This window comes from Pipistrellus kuhlii, unplaced genomic scaffold (assembly GCF_014108245.1).
Source record: "Pipistrellus kuhlii isolate mPipKuh1 unplaced genomic scaffold, mPipKuh1.p scaffold_m20_p_152, whole genome shotgun sequence".
NCBI classification, from domain to species: Eukaryota; Metazoa; Chordata; class Mammalia; order Chiroptera; family Vespertilionidae; genus Pipistrellus; species Pipistrellus kuhlii.
This window is the reverse complement of record NW_023425463.1, coordinates 20,345-47,897: the sequence shown is the minus strand read 5'-3', so window position 1 is coordinate 47,897 and position 27,553 is coordinate 20,345. Positions and strand designations below refer to the sequence as shown.

The 27,553-nt window shown below is 62.8% G+C and overlaps 3 protein-coding genes across 6 annotated transcripts; 1 reads left to right on the top strand and 2 right to left on the bottom strand.

The window, feature by feature from the left end:
• Window positions 1-180: 180 nt before the first annotated feature.
• NKPD1 (NTPase KAP family P-loop domain containing 1) lies at window positions 181-7,991 on the bottom strand. Of its 2 annotated transcripts, XM_036439408.2 has the most exons (4): window positions 7,859-7,991; window positions 6,752-7,159; window positions 3,919-4,050; window positions 181-2,273 (listed from the first exon to the last, which is right to left on the bottom strand). In XM_036439408.2, exons 1-4 carry the CDS (start codon window positions 7,956-7,958, stop codon window positions 451-453), a joined length of 2,463 nt encoding a protein of 820 aa, XP_036295301.1. In that variant the 5' UTR covers window positions 7,959-7,991; the 3' UTR covers window positions 181-450. The 2 variants fall into 2 exon arrangements, with proteins under 2 accessions (XP_036295301.1, XP_036295302.1); XM_036439409.2 differs by lacking the exon at window positions 6,752-7,159.
• Window positions 7,992-10,989: 2,998 nt separating this feature from the next.
• TRAPPC6A (trafficking protein particle complex subunit 6A) lies at window positions 10,990-24,128 on the bottom strand. Its single transcript, XM_036439434.2, has 6 exons — window positions 23,998-24,128; window positions 12,794-12,861; window positions 12,566-12,683; window positions 11,907-11,990; window positions 11,640-11,733; window positions 10,990-11,241 (listed from the first exon to the last, which is right to left on the bottom strand). The coding sequence occupies exons 1-6, from the start codon at window positions 24,085-24,087 to the stop codon at window positions 11,210-11,212; spliced, it is 486 nt and encodes a 161-aa protein (XP_036295327.1). The 5' UTR covers window positions 24,088-24,128; the 3' UTR covers window positions 10,990-11,209.
• A 262-nt stretch (window positions 24,129-24,390) lies between these two features.
• BLOC1S3 (biogenesis of lysosomal organelles complex 1 subunit 3) lies at window positions 24,391-27,291 on the top strand. Of its 3 annotated transcripts, none has more exons than XM_036439432.2 (3): window positions 24,391-24,523; window positions 24,946-26,805; window positions 27,029-27,291. In XM_036439432.2, the coding sequence occupies exon 2, from the start codon at window positions 24,955-24,957 to the stop codon at window positions 25,567-25,569; it is 615 nt and encodes a 204-aa protein (XP_036295325.1). In that variant the 5' UTR covers window positions 24,391-24,523; window positions 24,946-24,954; the 3' UTR covers window positions 25,570-26,805; window positions 27,029-27,291. The 3 variants fall into 3 exon arrangements, with proteins under 3 accessions (XP_036295325.1, XP_036295326.1, XP_045438200.1); XM_036439433.2 differs by having other exon boundaries at window positions 24,485-24,563; XM_045582244.1 differs by lacking the exon at window positions 24,391-24,523 and having other exon boundaries at window positions 24,582-26,825; window positions 27,039-27,291.
• The last annotated feature ends 262 nt before the right edge of the window (window positions 27,292-27,553 follow it).

The window sequence follows — 27,553 nt, the reverse complement described above, 5'->3', positions numbered from 1 at the left end:
CATCAGTCACCGTGGCACATCATCCTTCATCTCCCCGCCTGGGTCTCGCCCGCGACCCCCTCAGCCCCTCCTGCCCCCGGGATGCCAGCCATGCGGCTGACGCCCTGGGGGAAACGGGCTTGGCAGAACAGGGCAGGCTGGTCCCTAGTTCTTGCTGAGTGAGGGAGACAGGGCCTAAAGACAAATCAAGGGCTTTTGCGCCTTCATTTATTGCACTTGAACTGAGTCTTCAGTGGTCCTCCTGCGCTCTGGGATACTGGCACTGCCGTCAGCTACTCTCCCTGGCTCATCCGCGTGGGGAATGTGGCCACCACAGGCCTCATTCCCAGCACGGACCCTGGGTCCCTACACGTGTCCGGGCAGAGGGGCGCTGTTGCCCTTGTGCCCCAGAGTCCTCCATTCAAGGCACCGCCCCTGAGTGAAGGCTGGGTTCCCTGCAGCGCAGGACGCTCAAGCCACGGGTCTGGGCTTGTTCCTTTGCGTCATGCGGGGGTGCGTGTCCTCGCCGGCCTGGTTGGCTCTGGCGGCAGCGCGGGCAGCCCGGGGGTCGTGGTTGGCGGTGCAGGCCGCCGGAGAAGGGGGGTGGTTGGCCCCGTTCGCAGCGTGGGGGGCGTCGCCGCCGGCCGGCGACTTGGGCGGGCTGGGCGGCTTGAGCGCTCGCACCGCCCGCAGAAGGCCCATGCGGCGGCGGATGGAGTGGTCCAGGTTGACGGTGCAGCGCAGCAGGTTCTGCGCCTCGGCCACGGTGAAGGGGAAGTCGGCGCTCAGGAAGCGCTGGAAGAGCTCGGGGTCGCCGTCCAGGTCCAGCACGTTGTGCAGCTCCTTGGTCAGCGAGTGCAGCTCCCGGCTGTTGTCGTAGAACACGTCCCAGAGGCGCGCGCGGGCCTCGGGCGCGCCCCCGGCCTGCTGCCGGTCCTCCAGGCACTGCAGCGCCCAGCTCAGGCGGCAGGGCCACTGGTTGGCGAGCACCACCCAGGCCACGGCCTGGCGCGGGGTGGGGCCCACGAGGTCCTGCCGCTGCTGCTGCTGCAGGAGGCGCAGGGTGATGGGCACGGTGTTGACGATGCGCCGCATGAACACCAGGTTGTCGGGCACGTACTCGTACAGGCAGTCGCGCTCGTCGTGCAGGCAGAAGAGCGCCTCGTGGATGCGGCGCGCCGCCTCGGCGTCGATGTGGCTCTGCGAGCGCTCGGCCCCCGCCTGCATCTCCACGGCCAGCAGCTGCGCGCCCTCGTCGCCGCCGGGGCTCAGCGGCTGCAGCTGGCGCGTCATCTCGCGGTACAGCAGGTCGTCGCGGCTCTGCACGGCGTCGTGCAGGAACTGCAGCTTCGTGCGGTGGCCCATGACGGGCACGGAGAAGGGCAGCGTGACGGTGCGGTTGAGGAAGAGGTAGCCGTTGTCGGCCGTGCCCTTCATGGAGCCGGCGCTCTCGAGGCACGCGGCCAGGATGCTGGGGTCCACCACCAGGATGAAGATGAAGGGCGCGTGGCTGTCGGACAGCAGCGTGTTGATGGCGTTGAGCACGCCCACCACGTGGTCCGAGTAGCACGTGTCCAGCCCCGTGACCTCCAGCACGATGCGCAGCCGGCAGCGCTGGTAGATCTCCAGGAAGCACAGGAAGTCGGTGAGCAGCTCCACCTCCTTCTTCACCTCGCACATGAAGCCCAGCTGGCTGCCGAACTTCTCCTGCGACACCAGCCGCTCGATCTTTTTGCGCTGGCTCACGAACAGGTGCTTGCCCACCGAGTACACGGCCATGAGCAGGCCCGAGCCCGACAGCGTGGTGGCCGCGCCGCCGAACACGCGCATGGCGCTGCTGTGCGCGCCCGGCACCAGCGCGTGCGAGCCCAGCGACAGGTAGAGCAGGGCCACGCCGAGGCCCAGCGCCGCCAGCAGCGCCGCCAGCGCCAGGCACACGCGGCGCCGGCAGTGCCACTCGCGCTGGCCGAAGCCCTGCGAGGTGGCCGGCTTGTTGCCCAGCACGGAGTACACGCTGAAGGGCAGCGGGCCGTAGTGGTGGCGGATGCCCTCGCACAGCGTGGTCACCAGGCCGGCCCACAGCTTGTCGGAGCCCTCGTACTGCCAGGCGCTGAAGCGGATGAACAGGAACTTGACGTTCTTGCGCCGCAGGTGCACCTCGGTGATGACGGGCTGCAGGAACACCAGGTACCACAGCAGCCGCGGCAGGCTCCAGCCGCTCACCGACCGCGGCCGCCACTGCACCCGCTGCAGGAACTCGGCCTCCAGCTGCCGCGCCTCCTGCTCCATCAGCGCTGCGGGGAGGAGGGCGCGGGTGGGTCAGCGGGAGCGGCCGCGGCCACGCTCGGGCGGAGCCGGGCGGGACCACCTGGGCGGGGCTCGGACAGGGGCGGGGCTCTGGCGGGGCGGGGCCCCGGCATGGGCGGGGCCACCTGGGCAGGGCTCGGACAGGGGCGGGGCTCGGGCGGGGCGGGGGCCCGGCATGGGCGGGGCCACCTGGGCGGGGCTCGGGGCGGGGCGGGGCGGGGCCTGGGCATTAGACTGGGCCGGGCGGGAAAAGCACGGGCGGATGCAGGAAATGCGGAGGGAAAGACTTGGAGCCGGCTTGGACCGGGAAAGGTCGGAGGGCGAGGCCCAGGAGGGTCAGGGATGGACAGGACCGGAGCCCCCAGAGGAAGAGGGAGGGAGGGGGGAGGGAAGGGTTTAAGGAGTGAAAGGAAGGATATGAGGTTCTGGTGAAGAGAAGTGTTGGGCAGCAAGGGTACCACCTTGATCTGATTTTCCTGCTCCTCTTCCTGCAGCTCTCATGAGGCTCAGCTGCCTCCTCCTCCAGGAAGCCCTCCCTGACTTCCACACTGAATTAGACGCCCCCTGGCTCTCCCCGCCCCACCTCCCTCCCTCGTCTCACCCACTTTGAGGTGTCCCGGGGGACGGGTGTGTCTCCCGCTCTGGACTGTGAGCCCTTGAAGGGCAGGGCCCTGGTTGCCTTGGTCACCAAGGGAGTGTTGGGGGAGCGTTTGAAGGATGGGTCATGAGAGGCGGGCGTCTGCCTGCTGTGACGTGGTGAATGAATGAATGAATGAATGGGGATGTCAGCCACCCAGCACAGAGGAGGTGCTCCAAATGCCATTCCATTCTCCCTGTAATCAAACCTCTTCTCTTCTCAGGACAACGCGGGCAGCCGCGGGCTGGTTTACTGGGTGCTCACCAGCCCTCTGGCCGCCGCTGGGGCTGGGGCTGAGCTCCCGCAGGGCTTGAACCGGGTCCAAGCTGCTGCAGATGCTGCCCCGGTCTCAGCTCATGTCTTCATTGACACCTATCGGTTAGGGCTCTCGTGGGCTCCAGGCCTGAGCTGAGGAGAGGTGGGCCCTACAGCCTCAGGGAGGGACTTGGGCTTTCTCCGAGGGCGCTCGGGAGCCAGAGAAGGCGTCTGAGCCGGGGCCCGCCAGGGACGGATTTGTGTTTTAGAAAGTTCCTTGGAGTGGATTTGGCAGGGGAGGGGGCTGAGACTGGAGGCCAGGAGGTCAGAGAGGAAACTGGAGCAAGGACGGGGGGGGGGGTAATGAGAGAGAAGGGGGCAGGGATGGGGGCAGAGGTGGGGGAGTGATAGGGGTCAGGGATGGGGGTCAAGGATGGGGGTAAGGGTGGGGCAGGGTGGGGAAGGGATAAGGGATAGGGATAGGGGAGGGATAGGGCAGATGTGGGGGGAGTGACAGGGGTCAGGGATGGGGACAAGGGTGGGAGCGGGGTGAGGCAGGGGTGGGGGAGAGATTCGGGGCAGAGGCCGGGGCCTGTGAAGGAACCTGGTTAAAGTAAGCTATGGCCACTGGACCGGGGCAGGCTGGCCTCAGGGGCGAGTGGATCTTGGGGGAGTGGGGCCGGGCAGGGACCAGCGGGCCCATCTCCTGCATCCTCGCCCCCGCACACACAGATCCTCACCCGTGATCTTGTCCAGCATCAGGTGCAGGCGGCAGCCGAAGGGGGCGTAGAAGCCCACGGTGACGGGCACAGGCACGTGGCAGAGGGTCTTGGCCAGGCAGCTGCAGTAGACATCGTCCTCGGTCAGGATATCTGGGGACCGGGGTCGGGGACGGGGTAGAGGTGGAGAAACTGAGTCAGTGAGGCTGGCCGGGCACCCCCTCCTCTCCCCTCCCGCTCAGAGCCCGCCCTCAGCCCCTCCCTGCAGCAGCACCCGCCCCAGAGGAGACTCGGCGGGAACCTCATCAGCCTCCCGGCCCCGCGAGGCCCGTGCTCATGTGGCCGCCCGGGCCCGGGCCCCGTCCACGGTCCCTGGGCCAGTCCAGGGTCTTTTCCTGGGACTCCAGGCCCTCGGGTGCTCAGGACGCCGCTCGCCATGCTCCACGTGCCCGCTCCCGCCGCCCTGCCGGCCTGGCTTCAGTGGGCCGGGTCCCTGTGGCCACAGGCCCCTCAGCGACCTGTCCACCCCCGGCCCTGACCTCTGACCCTCTCCGTGACCCCTGCCCAGTCACTCATGCTGCCCGGGCCCAGGCCGACCTGCCTTCGGTCCGGCCCGCCACCTCCCTCTGGGTGCCCGGAGCAGGTGCCTCTGGGAGCGGGTGGCAGAGACACGGGGCCTGGGCACCAAAGGGTCCGGTCAGGGACAGGCCCTCAGCCGGCGCCGGGGTCTGGACGGCCGTGCAGGCGCCCTTGGGGTGAGTCCTGACCCCTGTGAAAGCCCCTGGAGTTGGGGCGCCAGAAAGGCGGAGGGAGTGGCAGGCCGGCCTTTCAGAGGCCTCCCCCCATTCGTCCTCACTGCCCCGCGGCCCAGAGGCTCCCGCCATAAGGCTGCTCCTGACCCGGGGCCCAGGCCCTGCCCCGCTGTCTGTGTTCTCACCCCAGCTGGAAACCAGCTTCCTGTCCCCTCCTGCCTCCCATGTTAGGCCCCAGCGCCTCCGCCTGGCCTCCTGCGTCCGCTCCCCGTAAGATTCTGCCAGCCACCCATTGGCCCTCTCCCCGCTCCCCCTCCCCCCTCCCCCGCGCTGCACCACACTGGCTCCCCGCTGTCCCCCTGCCCCCCCCCCCCCCCCCCCCCGCCAGTCCGGCCTCTCAGATCCTGCTGCCTCAAGAGAACGGCTGTCTTCGCTCGGCTGTGCTCAGTGATGACTGTTTGACCGAAAAGCCCTGCGCCCCTCCCTCCTCTCCCGGCTGTGTTCTCTGTGTGGTGCTGGGCTTTAAACTTTCCTGTTTCTCACCTCCTGTCCCCCGCCCCGCCCCCGCCCCCGCCCCAGAATGTGAGCTCCAGGAGGGCGGTCTGTCTGCCCGGCTCCCTTTGCCCCAGAACAGAGCCTCACACCCGCTGCAGCATTTACTACTGGTCAGCGGATGGGTGGATGGATGAGTGAATGGATGGATGGATGGATGGATGGATGGATGGATGAGTGAATGGATGGATGGATGGATGGATGGATGGATGGATGAGTGAATGGATGGATGGATGGATGGATGGATGGATGGATGAGTGAATGTATGGATGGATGAGTGAATGGATGGATGGATGGATGGATGGATGGATGGATGAGTGAATGGATGGATGGATGGATGGATGGATGGATGAGTGAATGGATGGATGGGTGAATGGATGGATGGATGGATGGATGGATGGATGGATGGATGAGTGGATGGATGGATGAGTGAATGGATGGATGGATGGATGGATGAGTGGATGGATGGATGGATGAGTGAATGGATGGATGGGTGAATGGATGGATGGGTGAATGGATGGATGGATGAGTGAATGGATGGATGGATGGATGGATGGATGGATGGATGAGTGAATGGATGGATGGGTGAATGGATGGATGGATGGATGGATGGATGGATGGATGAGTGGATGGATGGATGAGTGAATGGATGGATGGATGGATGGATGAGTGAATGGATGGATGGATGGGTGGATGGATGAGTGAATGGATGGATGGATGGATGGATGAGTGAATGGATGGATGGATGGATGGATGGATGAGTGAATGGATGGATGAGTGAATGGATGGATGAGTGAATGGATGGATGAGTGAATGAATGGGTGGGTGGATGGATGGATGGATGGATGGATGAGTGAATGGATGGATGAGTGAATGGATGGATGGATGGATGGATGGATGAGTGAATGGATGGATGGATGGATGGATGGATGGATGAGTGAATGGATGGATGAGTGAATGGATGGATGGATGGATGGATGGATGAGTGAATGGATGGATGGATGGATGGATGGATGGATGGATGAGTGAATGGATGGATGAGTGAATGGATGGATGAGTGAATGGATGGATGGATGAGTGGATGGATGGATGAGTGGATGGATGGATGAGTGAATGGATGGGTGGATGGATGGATGGACCCTCCCATCGCTGCACTGCTCTCTCCACCCCTCTCCCTACCTCTTGCTGCAGCTGCCCGTTGACCACCTCCCCGCACAGAGCTGGCCAGCGAGGTGCTCACCACCTGCCACACATCCCCGTGGCCTGTTGGGCCGGCGGAGGGAGGGCCAGTGAGACAGAAAGCAGAGCCCGGGAGTCAGCGAGGGAGTCAGCCCAGGCCCCTGGCAGCCCGGGATGGGGCACCAGGGACAGGCCCTGCCCGGAAGCCTTGATCCCAGCAGTTGCAGCAGAGTGGCCGCCGAGGCCAGCGTCAGGGACCAGCACCCTCAGACGGGACCAGAGGGAGGGAGGGGGGCAGCCCAGGCCCAGGCGGGGGGAAGGGAGGCAGCAGGGGCAGCCCTCGGGGGACGGGGTGAGCACGGGGTGAGCACCGGAGCTGTAGGAGGTGAAGGGGCCGCAGGCTGCGGGGGGCGGCAGGGCCCCGGCGTCGGTGCTGGCTGCGGAGGGCAGGCCGGGGCCGCTGCTGGCCACGGCGGGTGCAGGGGGCAGCTGGGGGGCGCAGGCCGGTCCCAGGGGGGCCGTGGTTGTAGGTGATCCCTTCTGGGCACCAGGAACGGGGCAGAGGCGCTGCCGCAGGGGGCTAGCAGGTGCGGGCGGGGGCTGCCGCTGCCGCTGCTGCTGCTGCTGCTGCAGGACAGGGGGCTGGGGGCCCCGGCGACAGCCCCCGACGCCCCCCGGGTGGCTGCGGTAGACGAGCTGCCACTGCACCTGGGGGGACAGCTGGCAGGGCCTGAGGGCTGGAGGGGCCGCTGGTTCCTGGCACCACTGCCGGCAGCATCCTGGAAGGGAGGAAGTGGGGGTGACTGGGCCTGGGGCCCGACTCCCGGGGCCATGGCAGGAGCCGGGCGGGGTTTCAGACGGAGGCTGGGGCTGATTCTCAGCTCCTGCCCGGACTCTGAGGGACGGGGAGGGGTGGGCCCTGTGCCCCCAGGAGTGGGGGGCGAGGTGCAGGGCCTGGGCTCTGACTGGGCGAGGGGCTGGAGAGGGGATGACACCCGGAGTCCCCGCCACCCCACATTGCTTGGTCCCTGGGGCCCCCCGTGGGGTGACAGAGGAATCCATGGGGAACGGGCCTGGCTGGTCCAGAGGCCAGCGTGATGGAGGCGGCCGTGGAGAGGGGACAGGGCAGGATGGGGGTGGAGGGGGCCGGGCGTCACCCAGGCTCCAACCGGGGCTGGCGGGAAGGGGCCCCCACCTGGTTCATACACTCTGCCGGATAACCTCAGTCAGTGGGGCCGCTCCCCCAGGTTAGGGCCCGTCCCCACAGCCTGGAGCTGCTCCCACCGGGGAAGGGGCAGGCCAGTGGGGCTCCCAGCTTTGGCCACCGGGTCTGTGGTTGCTCCCCGCCCCCCACGGCCCCAGCCCTCGATGGCCCATATCCGAGGGGTTCTGGTGGCTTCCCTTCTGGGGCCTGAGCGTCTGCCCCGCCATCCACTCGGCAGCCCCCACTCCCAGGACTCCCCACATGGTACCCCTACCTTTTTGGTGCCCCAGCTCCGGGTCCAGGAAGCTGCTGTCGGCGGGGGGCCGGGGGGGCCGGGCGCCCTTGGCGGAGTGGACGGTGTAGTGCTGGTGCATGGCGGCCGGGCTGCTCGCCGGGGACGGCCTCGGGGCCCAGCCCCCGTGGCAGCGGCAGGAGCCCACCTCCAGGACCGCGCCTGGGACCTGGGACGGAGACCCCAGCCTGGTGTTGGCTCCCAGAGTAAAAGTGAGGTCAGGCCCCGGGAGGGATGGCCAGCCACGGGGGGAGGTGCGGGGGCTGAGGGGGCTGAGGGGGCGTGGGGCTGATGTGGGTGGGTGAGATCCTCAGGGGCCCAGGGATCGGTGGGAGTTCTCAAGAGCCCAGGACGATGGGGTGCTGAGGTGTGGGCTGGGGGAGCGGGGCTGGGGGTGGTGATAAAACCAGGGGAACGGGGCATCGGGGGATGCGCTGTGGAAGCCAGGCTGGCGCTGTCTGAAGGGCACAGTGGGCCCAGGGCACTGGGGGCGGGGGCCACGGGGCATCCGATGGCTGAATCTCAGGGCTGGTCCATTTGGAGCCTGAATGGGCAGCTGGAGGGAGGGGAATTCTGGGGGAGCAGATGAAAGTAGGGGTTCCATTGGGAGAGAGGCTCAGCAAACAGGGTGACGGGCTGCCTGGGTTTAACACATTAGGCACCAAAGACAGGAGGAAGGGAGGGAGGGATGAGGGTGGGGGAGAGGGGGGAGGACAGGTGAAGTGGTAAGAAATCGGGGTGGTGGGAGTTGGGGCTCAGTGAGGGCTGGGGGCCAGGCATGTGGCCCCTGCCCACTGCCCCCCAGCCCGGGGTCCCCGTACCTGGTTGCTGCCTTGGTCCTGAGGCCCCGGCTCCCCCGCCGCCAGCACAGGCCCAACTGGTGAGGCCCGGGTGCCGAGCTGAGCTGCCTGACCGACCGGTTTGCCCGCCCAGTCCCCTCCCCGTCTCCCCAGCTTGCCAGGCGCCCTCTGCTCTCCAGGACTGGGGGGCCTGCCCTGCACCCTACCTGAGCTCAGGACAGGTGACCGGCGCGGTGCCGCCCGGGTGGGACCTGACGGGGTCTGTGACGGCCGGGCCCCAGCACTTCTCCCGTGGGAGGGGGGGAGGCGGGGCAGGGCCGGGCCGGGCCGGCCGGGACGCAATCCTGGGTTCCAATCCCGGCTCGGATGCCAGTCCCTGGGGGCCCAGCTGTGTGACCTGGGCCGCTGACTTCCTCATTGCTGACGGGCCGTCCTGCCACTCGGCGTGTTGTCAGGGAGCCCCGGAGCCGGGCGTGGGATGAGCAGCGCCAGCAGCGAACATGCGGGGACTGCCTGACCCAGTTACCAGCTGCTCCGAATGCTTCTCATATAATGACGACACGCCGCGGCCGACCAGGGGCCCTGGCGGGCATGCTTGTCATACACCAGCCGTGCTTCCTCATCGGCCCCGAGGGGGGTGCTCTGTGGTCCCCTGTGGGAGGGTGGGGCTGTGAAAGCGGGATCAGTGGTTTGTGGTCAGGATCTGCCTCCTGACAGGTGGGGTCCCTTTAAGATAGGGGTGTCGAACTCAGAGAAGGGGCCAAAATCTAAAATCCAGCCTAAATCGCGGGCCGAATGGTTTACTGAACAGTCATAAACTGTCATTGTGATGGAAACGCAGCGGAGTGCAGTGATGACAGCGCGGTGCGGGCCACATTGCAAGGCCTGGTGGGACGGATTTGGCCCGCGGGCCTTGTGTTTGACACATGTGCTTTAAGACATCCTTCCTGAGGTGAGGGCGGGGCCGGGGCCCGACCAGAGGGGCCGATACCATGGGTGCCCTCTGCCCCCCACACGCCAAACAGGGGCTGCCTGGGGAGATGGGTGGTCTGATGGGGCGGGGCAGGCAGCCACAGCAGCACCCAGGAGGGCAGAGGGGTGTTCAGGACAGAGGATGCCTGTGCCTGGCTCTCCCCCCCCCCCACCGCCCTCCACGCTGCTTCTCCGGGGAGGGCGTTCGGGGAGGGCTTCCTCCCTGTCCTCCGCCAGCTCTGGACTCGGTCCCGATAGGGGTGGGTGTGTGTGGGAGCTCCAGGGTGGCCCCTGAGCTTAGAGGCAGGGCTGGGCCAGTCCCTGTCCCGGGCCCGCACACAGGGCTTAGCTGAGTAATTGTGATTCACGCAGGAGCATCTGCCGGCTCTGAGCTGGGCAGGGCCCCGGGCGGGCGGAGGGCCCGGGAACAGGTAAACACGGGACTCTGCCAGGAGGGGCAGGGCGGCAGCTCCAAGCGGCTGGGTGACTGTGGAGACTCAGAGGGACAGGAGCTGGCAGAGGGCAGGGCAGCCGGGCAGGGAATGGCATGTGCAGGGCAGAGGCAGGCCAGGCAATGCCGCCCTCACACAGCGTGTGGCCTGGGGAGGGCCGGCCACGCAGGGCCAGTGCCTGGACTGAACCTGCAGGGCGGAGGGGCCTGCTTTTGTTTTGTTTTACATATATTTTATTGATTTTTCTACAGAGAGGAAGGGAGATGGTTAGATCAGCCGCCTCCTGCATATCCCCTACTGGGGATGTGCCTGCAACCAAGGTGCATGCCCTTGACCCGAATCGAACCCGGGACCTGCCGATGGTCTATCCACTGAGCCAAACCGGTTCGGCAGGGGCCTGGTTTTAAACCACCTGGTCTCACCCCGGCCATGGTGGGCAGCTCTGAGGTGGAGGGACTTACACTCTGGGCAGCAGGTGGCAGTGCCCGAGGAAGCCAGGAGCCTGATGCTGCAGACGTTATGGGTGTGAGTGGGAGAGGGGTGGGCAGGGGGCACTGTCCTGGGTATGACTCGTGTCTGCCAGGCATGTGAAGTGTGTACAGTGTGTGTGTGTGGGGGGAGGGGGTTTGGGGGGCGGGATAAGGGTGTCTGGCCCGTCCCCACCTGCATCCACCCTCCCTCGGCCACCTGCCCTCAGGGCACCCCCGGCCCCGCACCCCAGGGAGAGGCCCATGCTGTGGGCCACCCCCCCAGAACAGGTGCGAAGGCTCCAGGACTCAGGCCCAGAGGATGGGGCCCCAGAAAGACAGGTGCTCTGCCCCCTCCTGCCCAGGCCCCGTGACAGTCCCTTTACAGACCCCACCCCCCGAGCTCAGAGTGCCCCCGTCATCCACGCGAACTTGTCTGCACACCGGGGCCTTTATTGAGCGCCTGCAGAGTGAGCGTCCGGCGGATCCCACCACACCAGGCCTGAGGGCGGCCGGGACCACGCTGCCCGGGGCGCCCCACCTCCTGTGACCTCCATTTTGGGGGGCAGGTGTGACACCCTGAAGTGGCTGGGCCCTGCCATGCTCATGGCCCCGAGTCCGGGATTCCTGGGCCGGGCGGGCTCAGGATCGCTCGATCACCACCTGGAACTTGCCTGGGAGAGAAGGGCTGGCGTTAGCAGGACCTGAGGGCGAGGCAGAAGCATCCGAACCGCCAGCCGAGTGGGCGGCCTCGCTCCGCCCCCGGCCTGCCTCCCGGGCGGGTGCCTGGCACGGAGGTCAGGTGCAGGGAAGGGCCCGGCAGGCTTTCGAGGCATGCACTGCTCAGGCGCTAACCACCTGGGCCCCGGGCCCCCGCGGATGGGCCCGGGAGCCTGGCAGAGGGAAGCACCTCGGGGAGGGAGGGCAGGGAGGGTGCTGGCACGTGCGTAAGCTCTTGGGGTCTCAAATGCCCTAAACGGGGCTCAGTGGCCTGGGCTCGGGAGCGGGGACAGGGAGCTCTGGAGCCCCCGCCACCCCAGGGAGGGCAGGTCCCCCCACCCCCACGACTCACAGGCGGGCAGGGCTGCCACGGAGGCGGAGACCAGGCTCTTGATGCCCAGGGTGCTGAGGGTGCCGCGCAGGAGGCCGCAGGTGAAGGCCAGGAACTGGGGGCGGGGGCACAGGTCAGGGTGGGAAAGGGGAGGCCGACACCCAGGACCGGGCCGGGACGGGCCTCGGGCTTCACCGTGGGGTCAGCCCCTCGGCTGGGAGAGGCCCCCTGGGGGAGGGGAGGGTAAGTCGGAGAGGCGAACCGGGGCGTGTCCCAGCACCCCCTTACCTTGGGTGCTTCCTCCAGGTACTGCAGGCCTGAGCCCACGTGGACGAGCAGGGGGAAGCTGCTGTCCTGGAGGATGTAGGTGCCCTGCGGACAGAGAGGCTGAGGGCTCAGGCGGGGCCTGGGCTTTCGCAGTGGGGGGCGGGGAGCCAGGACTCGGGCAGGATGCCCTCCTCAACACCACGTAGCCCTGGCCAGTGTTGCTCAATGGTTGGCGTCGCCCCCTGCACCGAAAGGTCAATTCAGGGCACATACCTAAACCCCAGCCCCGAGCTAATTGGGGCCCATGCAGGAGGCAACTGATTGATGCTTCTCTCTCTCCCTCCCCCTCTGTAACAACCAATGGCAGTGTCCTCGGGTGAGACCGGAAATATAAACAACATGGCGGTCACAGCCCTTCCCTCAGGCTGCAGGGGAGCCCCCAGGCGCGGGCCCTGCCCTTTGGCCCGGTCTGAGGAGTGGCCGGCAGGTGGAGGATGGGGACGCGGACCAGGCTGACAGCAGCGTCCCGCGAGGCAGCCCCGAGGCCCTGCCAGCTCGGGGCCGTCCTGGAGGCTCCCGCCCGAGGCGGCCTCCCCCGGAGGGGGCTGCCCAGGGGCGAGCCGGCCCCCGCCCCCTGCACAGGTCCCTCGGGAGCCGGCAGCCGGGCCTGGGCGGCGCACCTGGTGGTTGGTGCGGAGGCTGTCCATCTGCTTCTGGAACACGGCCCCCCACAGGTCTTTGCACAGGAACTTGAGGACGTCCAGCTCCTCCCTGAAGGCCAGCATCTCCCGGGGCAGCCTGGGGCGGCGGCAGAGACCGAGTCGGGCGTGTGTGGGGGCGGGGTTCCTGCGGGGAGCAGGGCACCCCGGCCCCGGGTCCCGCAGGGGGAGCGCAGGAGGCCCTCTCACCTCTCGCCCAGGGCCTGGCCCACGCGGAAGCCCACGCCCTCCAGGACCTGCAGGCTCGTCCTCTGGCCCTGGAAGACCAAGCAAGAGGCTCAGGGCGCGGCCCCCTCCGATGGAGCCACCCTGAGGCCCTGCCAGGGCCCCGCCATCTCTCCAGCTCGGCACTGCGGGGCCAGGGCGGCTCTGGCCTGGGGAGGGCAGGCTGGCTTTGCCCCTCTGCAGACCCCATCACCCACAGGGCCAGCTCCCCCTGCTCCCCAAAAAGTGGGGTGTTCCCCACTCAGCTCTACCCTGCTGGTAGCCCTGAGAGCTCCTGTCCCTGTGAGCACAGCTCCTGATCACCCAGGAAGGTGGCAGCAAGGCCAGGCCCGGCCAGCAGGGGGCGCAAGCGTCTCCAAACCTCTGCCCAGAACCCGGGAGGCCGCACGAGCTGGGAGGGAGCTGTTCCCTTGAGCGCCAGGGGGGGGCAGTGCAGCCGGTGGTGCTGTGGAGGACAGGCCAGGGTCTCCCAGGGGGAGAGGCAGAGGCACAGGGAGGGGAACAGCGTGGCCGGAGAGCCCGTTTGCCCTTTTCATTTGGGGTGACCTGGAGGGAGCTGAGGGTGCTGTCGACATAAAAACCGTCCAAACCTGTAGTGATTTTTTATGTGTTTGTTTGAGCCAAACTGCTCATTGCCAGGAAGCAAAATCTCAACAAACGGAGAAAATGCCCCGAGAATGACAGTTCGAGGCTTACCCCCCCAGAGGAGGAGCCTGAGGGTGGCAGGAAACGATCCGTGCGAGGAGGTTTGGGGGCAGAGGAAACGGGGGGGGGGGGGGACCCCTGGGATAGGGTGAACAGTAAAACGGACACATCCTCTGGCACAGTCAGGGCACAGGACACGAGCATTCAGAGCACACACAGGCGGCATGCCGGAGCGGTGACTGAGGGCCCGGGGTCTGGGGGGGGGGGGGTAAGCACCCGGAAGGGTGTGAAAAGGAGATTTCTCTGACATTTCGAAGGTATGTTATCTCAGATGCAAAAAGACAATAGACAGGCTCACTTAGGTAACTCTGTCAAGGACTCCAGGCCCGGGATGTGACCACAGCTGTGACTCCCTTTAGTTGGGAAGTTGTATGTTCAGACCATCTCCCTGAGCGTCCCAGCGCTAGTATGTGCCCCGTTTCTGTCCAGAGGGAGGTCCAGGTTGGGGCATCAGCGATACCGTCAGCCTACGGGGGGAGGCTGAGGTGAGAACCCGGGGGCGGCAGCGCCAGACCTGAGCCGCCCCCCCCCCCCCCCGCACTATCACGGAGCCCCCTGCGTGGCGAGATGACGTCCGGCCTTCCGGGACCAGCCATGCCCCTGCCACCTCCACCCCACAACACTCCCACTCCGTTCCCTCTGCCCGACTCCTGCAGGCCCTCTGGTGGCTCTCCCAGGGCAGGTGTGCCACCCGCCGTCCCTCTGCGCCGTCACTGAGGGGGCTGAACAGGGAGGAGGGGCGGGGCTGGTGCGTATACCGGGTGCAGGTCCTTTGTACAAACGTCCCGCTTAATGTTAACAGCCCCGTAAGGAGGCTGTTTCACACCCCAAAACAGGCTCAGAGGGGACGCTGAACCCTGCCACGATCTTTCAAACCTGAGCAATCTGTCTCCCAAGCCCAGGGGGCCAGACGGCTGGGCGGCCGGGACACCACAGCCGTCCTGGGCCCGGGGTGGTGACAGGAGCCAAGCAGAGGCCACCGAGTTTCGCAGCCAGACGCCCTCTCCTGGGCCAGGCCACGGGCACCCAGGCCCTTCTCTGCTCCGCCCGCCCGTGGGAACGGGCCTGGTGAACACAGCTTCCTGCCGGGCTGTGGGAGGGGTCTGATGACCAATGGAGATAAGCCGGGCCTGAGAGACCCTGAGGGGTGAGGGGACAGTACCGCGGAGGGACTGGGCGGTGGCTAACTGCCCTGAGCCTGGGCTTCGTCTGTGAGAGGAGGACAGCGTTAACAGCTTCCCGGTCCTTCTGGGATCCAAGGAGCTGGAAACGGAGCACTGCACGCTGGGCTCAGGAAGTGCTGCGCCTCTGTCAGCCACTGGCCCCGTGCCTGTCCACTTGGGGGGCCCTAGCTGCTGGGGGGGAGGGCCTGGCTGCAGGAAAGCCCCACGGACGGGCTCTGTCCTGGGGGTGACGTGCCCAGCACCCAGCCGCGGGCCTCTCCCCTCTGGAGTGAGCTCCTGGAGGCCGGGCTGGGCTCCCGCTGACCGAGCGCGGATGTGCCCGAGGACTCCCCAGCGGGACAGGGGAGAGCCCAGACTGCCTGGTTTGGAGGGTATGTGCAAAGGCAAGGAAAAGCAAGGAGAATGTAGCTTAGGCCACTGTTTGTGTGTATATATATATCTACAATAATAAGAGCATCATATGCTAACTAGACCGGACAGCAAATGACCTTCCAGACATCATTCCAACATCCTTCCGGACAAAGCTGCTGTGGCAGGGGCCGAGGCAGAGGGGGTTAGGGGCGATCAGGCGGGCAGGTGAGCGGTTAGGGGCGATCAGGCAGGCAGGTGAGCGGTTAGGGGCGATCAGGCGGGCAGGTGAGGGTTAGGGGCGATCAGGCGGGCAGGTGAGGGTTAGGGGTAATCAGGTGGGTAGGTGAGCGGTTAGGGGCAATCAGGTGGGCAGTTGAGCGGTTAGGGGCAATCAGGCAGGCAGGTGAGTGGTTAGGGGTGATCAGGAAGGCAAGCAGGTGAGCAGTTAGGAACCAGAGGTCCTGGATTTCGAGATGGGTAGGCCAGGCTGAGGGGACCTCCCCCTCCTCGCACGAATTTCATGCACTGGGCTTCTAGTGTGTGTGTGTGTGTGTGTGTGTGTGTATATATATATATATATATATATTATATATTTTTTTTTTATTTATTTATTTTTTTTCATTCAGAGAGAAAAGGAGAGGGAGAGGGAGAAGGACAGAGAGAGCCTCAATGATGAGAGAGAATCATTGATCAGCTGCCTCTCGCACGCCCACTACTGGGGATCTGAGCTGCAGCCCAGGCCTGTGCCCGGGAATCGAACCGTGACCTCCTGGCTCACAGGTGGAGGACCCACCACTGAGCCACACCAGCTGGGCTCACACCACTATTAACAGGGACAGTGATGGGAGGTGGGGGAGGGGCCCCTGGGGGCCAGGGTGAGGGCGCGTTTTTCTGTGTGTGACAAATGGTCCCGGAATGGTCTGATGCAGGGCAGATGGGGGTGACGGAGCTGCGCCCCAGCGGAGCATGCAGGAGCTTCTACAGGCACCGCGTGGCCTTGGCGGGACAGGGCTGGGGAGCCGTGCCTGCCGGAGCCCGAGATTTGAAGGAAGAGTAAAACGGGAGGGAGCGGGAGGGACGGCCGGGGTCAGCAGGGTCCTCAGCCAGGCTGGGGGCATCGGAAAGGTTTTCTCGAGTTTGTTTCCCTTCAGTGAGCTTGGGCAAGCTATCTCAGGGCCCCTGCCTCAGTTCCCCCAGGGAAGGGGGCTGATGGCAGTCCCTATGCACAGCAGTGTTCTTTCTTTCTTTCTTTCTCTTTTTTTAAAATATATTTTATTGATTTTTTACAGAGAGGAAAGGAGAGAGATAGTTCGAAACATTGATGGGAGTCATCAATCAGCTGCCTCTTGCACACCCTCCACCGGGGATGTGCCCGCAACCAAGGTATTAATACATGCCCTTGACTGGAATCCAACCCGGGACCCTTCAGTCCACAGGCCGACGCTCTATCCACTGAGCCAAACCGGTTTCAGCCACCGCAGTGTCTGACAGCTCTATCCCTGGCTGCTGTTATTGTTGGCCTTGGGCCCATGGAGGGTGCCTGCTAAATGGGAGGCCTGGGCTTGTTGGGACCTGGGGGATAATGAGAGAGGGAGGGGGAGCAGTGAGAGAGGGAGGGGGGCGGTGAGAGAGGGAGGGGGGGCGGTGAGAGAGGGAGGGGGGCGGTGAGAGAGGGAGGGGGGCGGGGAGAGGGGGGGGGGTGAGAGGGAGGGGGGGGGGGGGAGAGGGGGGGGGGGGGCGGTGAGAGAGGGAGGGGGGGGGGGGCGGTGAGAGAGGGAGGGGGGCGGTGAGAGAGGGAGGGGGGCGGTGAGAGAGGGAGGGGGGCGGTGAGAGAGGGAGGGGGGCGGTGAGAGAGGGAGGGGGGGCGGTGAGAGAGGGAGGGGGGGCGGGGGGGGAGGGGGTGAGAGAGGGGGGGGGGGGGGGGGGGGGGAGGGGGGGCGGGGGAGAGGGAGGGGGGGCGGTGAGAGAGGGAGGGGGGCGGTGAGAGAGGGAGGGGGGCGGTGAGAGAGGGGGGGGGGCGGTGAGAGAGGGAGGGGGGGCGGTGAGAGAGGGAGGGGGGTGGGCCGGTGAGAGGGAGGGGGGGCGGTGAAAGTGAGAGAGGAGGGGGGCGGTTGAGAGAGGGAGGGGGGGCGGTTGATGAGAGGGAGGGGGGCGGTGAGAGAGGGAGGGGTCGGTGAGAGAGGGAGGGGGCGGTGAGAGAGGGAGGGGGGCGGTGAGAGAGGGAGGGGGGGCGGTGAGAGGGGGGGGGGAGAGTGGGGAGGACGGGCTGAGGAGGAGCAGGCGGCAGGGGGAGAGGGGGTGGAGGTAGAGGGAAGCAGAAGTCACAGGTTCACCTGCTTCTATCCCAGCCTGTCCCAGACTGTCTGGCCCTGTCCCTGCACAGGCTCTGAGACAGGGTTTTACCATACTCCCAGGGAGGACGAGGCAGACTCGCCCGCCCACTCAGCAGCCTCCTGGGACCCACCCAGAGCCGTGCGTGTCTGGGCTCCCACGCCGGCTCGGCTGAGTGCACACAAAGGCCCCGGAGAGGAAGTGGGGTGATCAGGCGCAGAGGGAACCCTCAGCCCGGCCTTATCAGTGGCGCACTAACACACAGCACGGGCGCTAGGCGGAAGGCACAATCAGACAAAGGGAAGTTCTTGGAAATGAGGAAGGCAGCAGCCAAAATAAACATCTGCTAGCACAGGAGCTAAAAAATGACAAATTTGTGGGGCAGATAAAGCCACCCGATTGTCCAGAAAAAGCCCGAGGCAGGAAACAGGGGCAGGGCTGCAGGACACATGGAAGAGAGCCAGAAAGTCCGAAGTTCCCCCGACTGGCAAAGAGACATGGCGGAGCGACGTGGGAGAAGTAGCCACAGAGAGCCCATCCGGCCCCGTCGGCTGGAGCATCATCCCACACACCAAAAGGTGCAGGTTCGATTCCCAGTCAGGGCGTGTGAGGGAGGCAACCAGTCAATGTATCTCTCACGTCGATATTTGTCTCTTTCCATTACTCTCTTAAAAAAAAATCCTCCTGCCGAAACCGGTTTGGCTCAGTGGTAGAGCGTCGGTCTGCAGACTGAAAGGTCCCGGGTTCGATTCCGGTCAAGGGCATGTACGTTGGCTGTGGGCACACTCCCAATAGGGGTTGTGCAGGAGGCAGCTGGTCGATGTTTCTCGCTCATCGACGTTTCTGGCTCTCTATCTCTCTCCCTTCCTCTCTGTAAAAAATCAATAAAATATATTTAAAAAAAAAAAAATCCTCCTAGCCAAAACCGGTTTGGCTCAGTGGATAGAGCGTCTGCTTGCACACTGAAAAGTCCCGGGTTCGATTCCGGTCAGGGGCATGTACCTTGGTTGCCAGCACATCCCCAGTAGGGGGTGTGCAGGAGGCAGCTGATGGATGTTTCTAACTATCCCTCTCTCTTCCTCTCTGTAAAAAATCAATAATATATATATATATATATATATATATATATATATATATATATATATATATTTCTTTTTAAATATATTTTACTGATTTTTTACAAAGAGGAAAAGAGAGGGAGAGTCAGAAACATCCATGAGAGAGAATCATCCATCAGCTGCCTCTTGCACATCGTAGGGGATGTGCCCGCAACTAAGGTACATGCCCTTGACTGGAATCGAACCTGGGACCTTTCAGTCCGCAGGCCGACGCTCTATCCACTGAGCCAAACCGGTTTCGGCTAAAATATATTTTTTAAAAAAATCCTCGGTGAGGATTAAGAACAAGAAAGAAAGAAAGGAATCAAAAAACAGAAGAGAAAGATGTGTCCTAACTGGTTTGGCTCAGTGGATAGAGAGTCGGCTGACGGACTCAAAGGTCCCAGGTTCGATTCTGGTCAAGGGCATACACCTTGGTTGCAGGCAGTAGGAGATATACAGGAGGCAGATGATCGATGCTTCTCTTCCATCGATGTTTCTGACTCTCTTTCCCTCTCCCTTCCCCTCTGTAAAAAATAAATAAATAAATAAAACATATTAAAAAAGAAAAGAGAGCCAAAACTGGTTTGGCTCAGTGGATAGAGTGTTGGGCTGCGGACTGGAGGGTCCCAGGTTCGATTCCGGTCAAGGGCATGTACCTTGGTTGCGGGCACATCCCCAGTGTGGGCTGTGCAGGAGGCAGCTGATCAGTGATTCTCTCTCATTGATGTTTCTAATTCTCTGTCCCTCTCTCTTCCTCTCTGTAAAAAAATTAATAAAAAAAAAAAAAAAAAGAGAAAGATGTGCTGAGCTGAAGGAAGATACAACGGTTCACTGAGAAGGGCCACGGAGCTCCAAGCGGCACACACAGAAGACAGCGAAGCAGCCCCCTCCCAGCCCATCCTGAGCGCTGACTTGGAGGACAGCCAGGAGGGCATTCGGATTGAAGCGGGGGGGGGTGGGGGGGGGGCTCTGCGCCTGGCCGCTTCCTGTGTCCTCACCCGCCAGGCCCCCTCATTTGTGAGGTCCGGCCCCCAGCTGCGGAGCCCCCGTGTGCAGCCCAGGCAGAGGCCAGGGGAGAGCAGCCGGGCTCCCGTCTTAACAAAAGCACAGGGAGAACGGACAAGCTCTCAGCCTCGTCAAGGCGGCGCCCCAGAAGTATGGAGTAGACGAGGGAGTAAGAATGAGTGAGGGCGAGAGCACACCGTCCACCGGTTACCCTGGGCCCTCCCGCTCTCCATCCCGCCATCTCCCCACTACACTCCCCGAGCTCACCCTGCCTCTGGCCGGCCGGCCCTCCCTCCGCTCTGGCTCCTGCAGCAGCCCCTCCTGCCCGGCTCTCCAATCTCACTCCTGTGGCCAGGGAGGTCGTCCTAAAACAGCCTGAGCCCAGCACACTCTGCGCAAACTTTCCCTGGCTCCTGCTCCCAGGACAGCCCAGTCCCCACAGAGACCCCGCAGCTGGCGGCCATCGCAGATGCACTCCCTCCCTGAAGGGCAGCCAGCTGGCTCTCCAGGCTGTGGCCGGACAGGGAGAAGGGGCCGGCAGGGGCCCACTGGGCCGGGCGGATGAAGGCCTGGCACGCAGGGCTGCCCGGCGGCCCGGCCTGCCAGCCTCACAGTGGCAGGTGAGTACCCAGGAGTGCCTTCTCTGCCCAGGGCCCCCTTATCTTCAAAGCTTCTGCGGTGGAGAAACCGCAGCCGCAGCCTCCTCCCCGAGTCCTCCCCCGCCCCCGTGAGAAACAGGCCCTTGGCCTGGGTCCTCTGGCCAGTCTTCCCCGCTACCTGCAGCCAGGCAGGAGGCGCCATTCAACGGCAACAAACCACCAGGCGGCTGTGGTGATCGGGGCCTGTGCTGGGGGCACGGACGGGCGAACGAGCCACCGGCCCTGTCCTCAAGCTGGTGAGCGGGCGGGCCAGACGCCACAGACAATTTTGGAGCCAGATGCTGGAGCCCTGGTTTTGCCCCTGGTCATGGCCGTGTGTCCTAGAGCAGTGTTTCCCAAAGTGCGGTCCGCGTCCCCCCAGGGGGACGGGGAGAGTTGGGTGGGGGTACGCGTCGCACCGGAGTTCGGTGGGGATGTGCACTGCACCGGGCTTAGCTGCGCCTAATTCTACGCTCTCATGAGGACGAGGGGTGCTCCGCGTTACGGAAATTCTAGAAGGGGCACACACATGTCAGAAGTTTGGGAAACACTGTCCTAGGGAAAGGCCCTCCTCCTTAAAGCGGGATGAGAATGTCCACTGGAGGCCTGCCCTTGGCTCAGACGGGACCCCTGAGGACCCAGAAGGAAGGAACGAGAAGGGGGGGGCCAGGGGTGAAAGGGGACGGAGAAAGCTGAGCACCTTCCCACGACGGGCCCCTGAGACGGGGCTGAGGTGGCAGGGCTGTGGGGACGCTCCGCCTCTGGGGTCTGTCTGTGTGGACCGGCACTGGAATTCCAGGGGCAGCGGGCGGAGGACCACTGGCTTCGGGCGCTCGGAAAGCCCTGCGGGGAGCAAACCTGAGCACCCGAGAGTCCCACACTCGCCTGACCACTTCTAGAAACCCTTAGCTCTGCAAGGAGCGTGTAGGGAGGACACACCAGGACGTGCAGACCAGGGCTTACAGCTCAGTCTCTGGAGGCGGGAGGCCTGGTTCCGATCCGGCTCTGCCAGGGGGAGCAGGACCCTGGCCCTGCCCGCCTCGGGGCGCTGTTAGGAGGATCATGTGCAAACACTGGCAGGGGCTCACACTGCCCAGCGAGTCCCAGTCCCCGCCCGCCCTCCTCGGCACTGGGCCGTCTCCAGGTCCTCACCTCGCCCACCCAGAGGCCCTACTGTGTGGTGAGCCACACAGACCTGGTTCCAGCCCACACCACATGCTCTGGGGCAGGAGACGGATGTGACCCAGAGGGTCACAGAGACACATCATTCACACATAAACTGACGGAGGAGGGGGGCTGCCCCAGAGAGACTGGGGCAGGGGCGGCGAGAACCTAACGAGGACACCGGACTTCCGGGGACTCCGGTGGCTCCTCGGAGGAGGGGCCGTGTGGGCTCAGACTGGAAGGACTGACAGGTGTGAACCCGGAGAAGCTCTGACAGGTGACATGAGCTGGGAGAGGAAGGCGAAGGCTGGGACAAGCAGGAAGAGGGGACCGGGATTAAAGGAGAGGGGACGATGTGACACAGTGAGACAACAGAACGGGCAGGCCTGGTTGGCTGAAGGTGATGGAGAAACGGCACATGGCAGGGACCACTGAGTTTCTGGCTTGAAAGTCAGGATGAGCCCTAGCTGGTCTGGCTCAATGGATAGAGCATTGACCTGCGGACTGAAAGGTCCCAGGTTCGATTCCGGCCAAGGGCACATGCCTGGGTTGTGGGCTCAATCCCCAGTAAGGGGTGTGTAGGAGGCAGCTGACCAATGATTATCATCGTTGATGTTTCTATCTCTCTCTCCCTCCCCGAAGTCAATAAAATATATGAAAAAACAAAAACAAAAAAACACACAAAAGTCAGGATGGATGGGGCTGCTGAGACAGTGCAATGCCCCCGCCCCCTCCATCCCCAACACACAGGCCAATGCAGACCCTTCCCTGCTTTCCGTTCCGCACAGCATCTTCCCCACGTACCACACACGTGACTCACTTTTCTCATTTGTCTGTCTCCCACACTGCAACAGCTCAGGAGGGCACTGAGTTACCCCGGAGCCGCATCACGGCCTGGCACCCGCAGGTTTCAGTTGTTTGATGAATGAACGAGCCCTGAAAAAACTAGGTTGACATCATATCTAACACCCTCCTTAGGGCTTCTAAATTGGGAAGAAAACCTAGGCCACTAAAAATATCTTATAGCCCTAGCCGGTTTGGCTCAGTGGATAGAGCGTCAGCCTGTGGATCAAAAGGTCCCGGGTTCAATTCTGGTCAAGGGCACATACCTTGGTTGCAGGCTCCTCCCTGGCCCCAGGCCCTGGTCAGGGCACACGTGTACAGGAGGCAGCCAATCAACGTGTTTCTCTCACATCAGAATTTCTCTCTGTCTTTCCCTCTCTCTTCCACTCTCTCTGAAAATCAATGGGAAAAGATATCCTCAAGTGAGGATTTAAAAAAAAAAGTCTTACTTATACAAGATGATCATAATAAGAATATTAATGAAAAAAGTGAGCCCAGCCCCCATTTAGTATGCACACACTCTCTCCTCCACCCTTTCTTCTTAGTAACAGACTTTGCAGCAATAACTCCCATCCTTTGAGGGCTGATTATGTACTTTTTAAAAATATATATTTTATTGTTTTTTTACAGAAAGGAAGGGAGAAGGAGAGTTAGAAACATCAGTAAGAGAGGAACATCGTTCAGCTGCCTCCTGCACACTCCCTACTGGGTAATGTGCCTGCAACCAAGGTACATGCCCTTGACCGGAATCGAACCTGGGACCCTTGAGTTCGCCGGCCCACGCTCTATCCACTGAGCCAAACCGGTTAGACCTGATTATGTTTCAGACATTGCACTAAGAGCTTTAAAGTTTGAGCTTGCCTGTAATTTATAACGACCAACTTCCAAAATGCTGAGCATGCTCCTACCTCAGGGCTTCCACCTGTTCCAGACATGCTTTCCCCCCATGTATCCCTGGGCCTTGCTTCCTCCCTCCTCTTCCTCAGAAACGCTCTCCTCTAGAATCTACCACGCCACGCCTTTTCTTTCCCTGACTTTACTTAGGTTTTCCCTATGGAAATTTTCACTAGTTCTCCACAGGACTTTTATCGTCCGTTTGACAACCCTACTAAAATGTAAGCTTCATAACAAAACTAAAAAGTGTATAAAAAACATACAAGCTTCGCAAGGACACTGAAACAGTACCATGAACATTAAGACATTCATTAAGTGTTGTTAAATTAATAAATGTCCCACTCTGAGACTTAGGTGGCTTCGATGCCCATTTTATAAAGGAAGAAACTGAGGCACAATGATTCTCACACCTAATGAGTGTCACAGGGATTCAACCCAGAAGTCCTCAGAACACCTCCAATATAGTAATTATTATAATTACTGCCCACTTATTCAGTGCCAGGATTTGAGCTCAGAGCTTTAACCCGAGCTGTCTCGCTCAATCCTACAAGCAACCCGTGAGGCCTTCCCAGATGGGACCCCCAGAATAGTTGTCGGCAAACTTATTATAGTCAAGAGAGCCAAATATCAACAGTACGATTGAAATTTCTTTTGAGAGCCAAATTTTTTTAACTTAAACTATACAGGTAGGTACATTGTTATTAACTTAATTAGGGTACTCTTAAGCTGGCCTTTGCTAAAAACTCAAGGGGCCAAAGAGCTGAATGTGCCTCGCGAGCCGCGGTTTGCCGACCACTGCCCCAGAGTCCAGAGGTCGGAAGCCAGAGCCCCAGGTCGCCCGGCGGGGCGGGGCGGGGGCGGGGCCAGAATTCGACCCGGGCCGCCGCCACGCCCTCGCGCGCCCCCGCCCCCCGGGACCTCTATCCCACTCTCCCGCCGCGACCTGCGCTCACCCCGGGGCCGGGGTCGAGGTCGGAGTCGGGCGCCCACAGCTCCGCCACCATCTCCGTGTGTAGAAGCTCGAACAGAACCGCGTCCACCATTCGTCGGCCTCGCGCGCTCCCTACCGCCCGGCGCTTCGTGCTCCCATTGGCCCGGCTGAGCTAGCCCCGCCTCCCGCTGCGGGCCGCGAGCCCGCCTACTCACGCTCCCACGGTGTTCCCGGGGAGCTTCGCCCTCCCCCTCCTCACACGCGGTGCGCGCGTGAACTTGGGGGACCGCCTTCTCCGCCTATTTGTCCACTCGTCTCGCAGCACAACGCGGAAGCGCAGCTAAAGCGCTTCTCTATTGGTGAGACTTTTATATACCCGCCCACAACGTAGGTCCTCGGGGCGGCTTGCTGCCTGGTAGGCCCACGTGATTGGTCAACGCCCGCCCAACCTGATGTCCTATTGGTTGGGGCTGCCACGCCTCCCTCCGTACCGGCGCTGCACTTCCGCTGGGTAGCGCGTTCCGCAGGCTCCGAGCTTCCTCTACCCGGTAAGGTCCTTAGTGATGGCGCAGCCCGCCGCCCCCGCTAGTCAGTGCTCCCTTCTGAGTGCGGCGGGGCTGTCGGTCACTCTATGACCCCGGCACAGGCCCCTGAGCAGATCCTGGAGCCCCTGAGCTTCCGGATGTGGCCTCTGCTAGGAGGCAAAGTCGGAAAGAGCCCGTTGTGGGACCCTGAGAGCTGCGGCCTCGGTTTCCCTGTCAGTGCACGGAAGAGGGTGGTGGGGTCCAGGAGCCCGGACATCGCTGGCGGGGATGCTGAGTCCCTGAAGTGGGAAATGAGGTCCAGGCCAGGGACGTGATGGCCCCAAATCGCTAGGATAGTGGAGGGGCTGGGGACCCAGAAGGTGCACCTTTCAGCCGCCCCGGGCGCCCGCCTCTCACGCCGGCCCTGCGCTCCTCTTCCTCCCTAGCTCGGCGCCATGGCGTCTCGGGGTCCTCGGAGGAGGCCGCCGCGAAGGCCCGGGACGCTGGTGCGGGGAGAGGCGGCGGAGACCGACTCGGAGCTCTCGGCGTCCTCGTCGGAGGAGGAGGAGCTCTACCTCGGACCCTCGGGCCCGACGCGCGGCCGCCCCACCGGGCTGCGGGTGGCCGGGGAGGCCGCGGAGACGGACTCGGACCCGGAGCCGGAACCGACGGCCGCGCCGAGGGACCTGCCCCCGCTCGTGGTGCAGCGGGAGACGGCCGGGGCGGCGGCCGGGGAGGCCTGGGGGGCGGAGGAGGCCCCGGCGCCCGCCCCGGCGCGCTCGCTGCTGCAGCTCCGACTGGCCGAGAGCCAGGCGCGCCTGGACCACGACGTGGCGGCCGCCGTGAGCGGCGTGTACCGCCGCGCGGGCCGCGACGTGGCCGCCCTGGCCGGCAGGCTGGCGGCCGCCCAGGCGGCTGGGTTGGCGGCCGCCCACAGCGTGCGCCTGGCGCGGGGAGACCTCTGCGCGCTGGCCGAGCGCCTGGACATCGTGGCCAGCTGCTGCCTGCTGCCTGACATCCGCGGCGTGCCCGGGACCGAGCCCGAGCAAGACCCAGGACCGCGGGCCTAGCCTTGACCCCAACCCCCGCCTGCCTCTGCGTCCTGGGGGAGGAAGGGGGGCCTGTGACCTGGCTCATACCCTATATAGCCCCCCTCCCGTCTTGCTGTCATCCTCAGGGCCCGCCCCCCCCCCCCCCCTGGATATGTGTGTGTGTGTGGAGGGGTTGGGGGGAGGTAATGGTGCTTAGTCCCACCATTTGCATCTGGTTCCTCCCAGTGGTCCTGGCCCTTCTCCTGATGCCTAGCCTGTATGTGAGGCTGGGCTCCAGCCCCTGGATAACCAGCTGCTCCATCTTAGGGGCTCACTGTCCGTCCGTGTGTGTGTGTGTCCCTTCCTTGCACTCTGCCTTTCTAAGTTTGGATTTTGCCCTCGGGAGCTTGATGCTGCTGCTTCCCAGAGGAGCCCCAGCATCTATGGATAAGGGCTGCCAATCTCTACAGACACCCACTTCCTCTGCGTTAAGCATCCTGCAGACTCCCAGCTTCCTGGCACTTTCCTTCACCCTCCTGGCTCTGCCTCCATTCTAGCTACACTTCTGGAAGTTTGTCCCCCAGGGCTGGACCCTTTTTCTGTTCCCCAGGGCTGGCCCTGGCTCCCTCCTAGGTTAGCCCTTGCTCTGCCATCTCCCAGCTGCTTCTCCTGGGGCTTAGCTCCGCCCCTTTGGCCTGTTCCATCACCTGGGTCCGGTTTAACCTTAGGATTGGTTTTGCTTCATTTTTGCGTTTCCCATCCTGCTTACACCCCCTGCCTGGTCCCGGGCTCTGGAAACCCTATGGTTTGTCATCAGTCCCAAGATAGGCCCCTCCTCCCCACTCTGCAGACTCAAGATGGCGTCTCATCCAGACCCAGAAGTAGGTGGGTCCCCCGCACTTTGTGCCTGAGCGTGAGATACAAAACGGGCTTCCTTCCAGGCGGACAGTGGCCCCTCAGGCACCTGGGGTCCAATACAGACTGCCTGGTCCCTTGGGCGCAGTATGATACCACTTTGCAGATAAGGACCACACACCTGGTATTAGTTTACTGTTCTGTTCCTTCTTCTGGCCCCAGCCCTAGTCCCTCAGCCCCACTCACATGTATGCTCCTCCCCACTCTTTTATCCCAGCCTAAAACTGAGATCTGAGTCCCAGGATGGAGAAGTGTGGGAGATTAATGAATCTATGGCAGATGCATTAAAAGGCAAAACATTGACTGAAATGGTCAGTTCCTCTTCCCTCCCCACTTAGGCTGGGGGTGGGTTGATTAGAAGTTTCTCTGAGCCGAAACCAGTTTGGCTCAATGGATAGAGCGTCGGCTTGGGGACTGAAGGGTCCGGGGTTCGATTCCAGTCAAGGGCATGTACATTGGTTGCGGGCATATCCCCAGTAGGGGGTGTGCAGGAGGCAGCTGATCGATGACTCTCATCGATGTTTCTAACTATCTCCCTTCCTCTCTGTACAAAATCAATAAAATATATTAAAAAAAAAAAAAGTTTCTCTGAGAATGGGGGTTCTGAGAGATCCTTCCTGGCTGGCCTAATGAAGGTGAAGCTGCATCTGAAAATGAGGGCCCCTCATTTGCCTGTTTCTTGCCTGGTTCTGCATTTATTTGTATTTTGTTAACTTGTATTTACTGGCCACCTGCCTGTTCTGTGTCTGGTCTGTGCTGGGCACGGGTGCAACCAGTTCAGACTCTCAACTGAGCTCACAGCCCACTGGGAGAGACGGACATTAATAAAATATTCTTGTAAACAGATGGGTAGTTTTAATAATTATGATTTACAGCTTAGATTTCACTGTTCTGGCACTGTGATTTGTGTCGTAAAGAGGTACAGGAGTTTTGCGAGGGTGTAACAGATCTGGCCGACCTTGTTTGGGGAGACAGACGGGGAGGTCAGCTGGCTTTGCCGGGGAAGCAATGAGTGAGTCTGAGTTGAACCCTGAAGCTATAAGTAGGAGGAAGAGTGGGGTGGAGAAACCCTGAGTCAGAAGGGAGCATGACCCATTTAAGTAACAGA

What these genes read in the sequence shown, in the direction of transcription:
- TRAPPC6A (XM_036439434.2), bottom strand. Translation starts at nt 24,087, where the DNA reads ATGGTGGACGCGGTTCTGTTCGAGCTTCTACACACGGAGATGGTGGCG. An exon ending in ACCTCGACCCCGGCCCCGGG is followed by an intron (nt 12,862 to 23,997) that starts GTGAGCGCAGGT and finishes TTGGTCTTCCAG; the next exon opens with GGCCAGAGGACGAGCCTGCA. An exon ending in GGCCAGGCCCTGGGCGAGAG is followed by an intron (nt 12,684 to 12,793) that starts GTGAGAGGGCCT and finishes CCGCCGCCCCAG; the next exon opens with GCTGCCCCGGGAGATGCTGG.
- NKPD1 (XM_036439408.2), bottom strand. Translation starts at nt 7,958, where the DNA reads ATGCACCAGCACTACACCGTCCACTCCGCCAAGGGCGCCCGGCCCCCC. An exon ending in GGAGCTGGGGCACCAAAAAG is followed by an intron (nt 7,160 to 7,858) that starts GTAGGGGTACCA and finishes CCTCCCTTCCAG; the next exon opens with GATGCTGCCGGCAGTGGTGC. An exon ending in CTTCACCTCCTACAGCTCCG is followed by an intron (nt 4,051 to 6,751) that starts GTGCTCACCCCG and finishes CCCGGTCCCCAG; the next exon opens with ATATCCTGACCGAGGACGAT.
- BLOC1S3 (XM_036439432.2), top strand. Translation starts at nt 24,955, where the DNA reads ATGGCGTCTCGGGGTCCTCGGAGGAGGCCGCCGCGAAGGCCCGGGACG.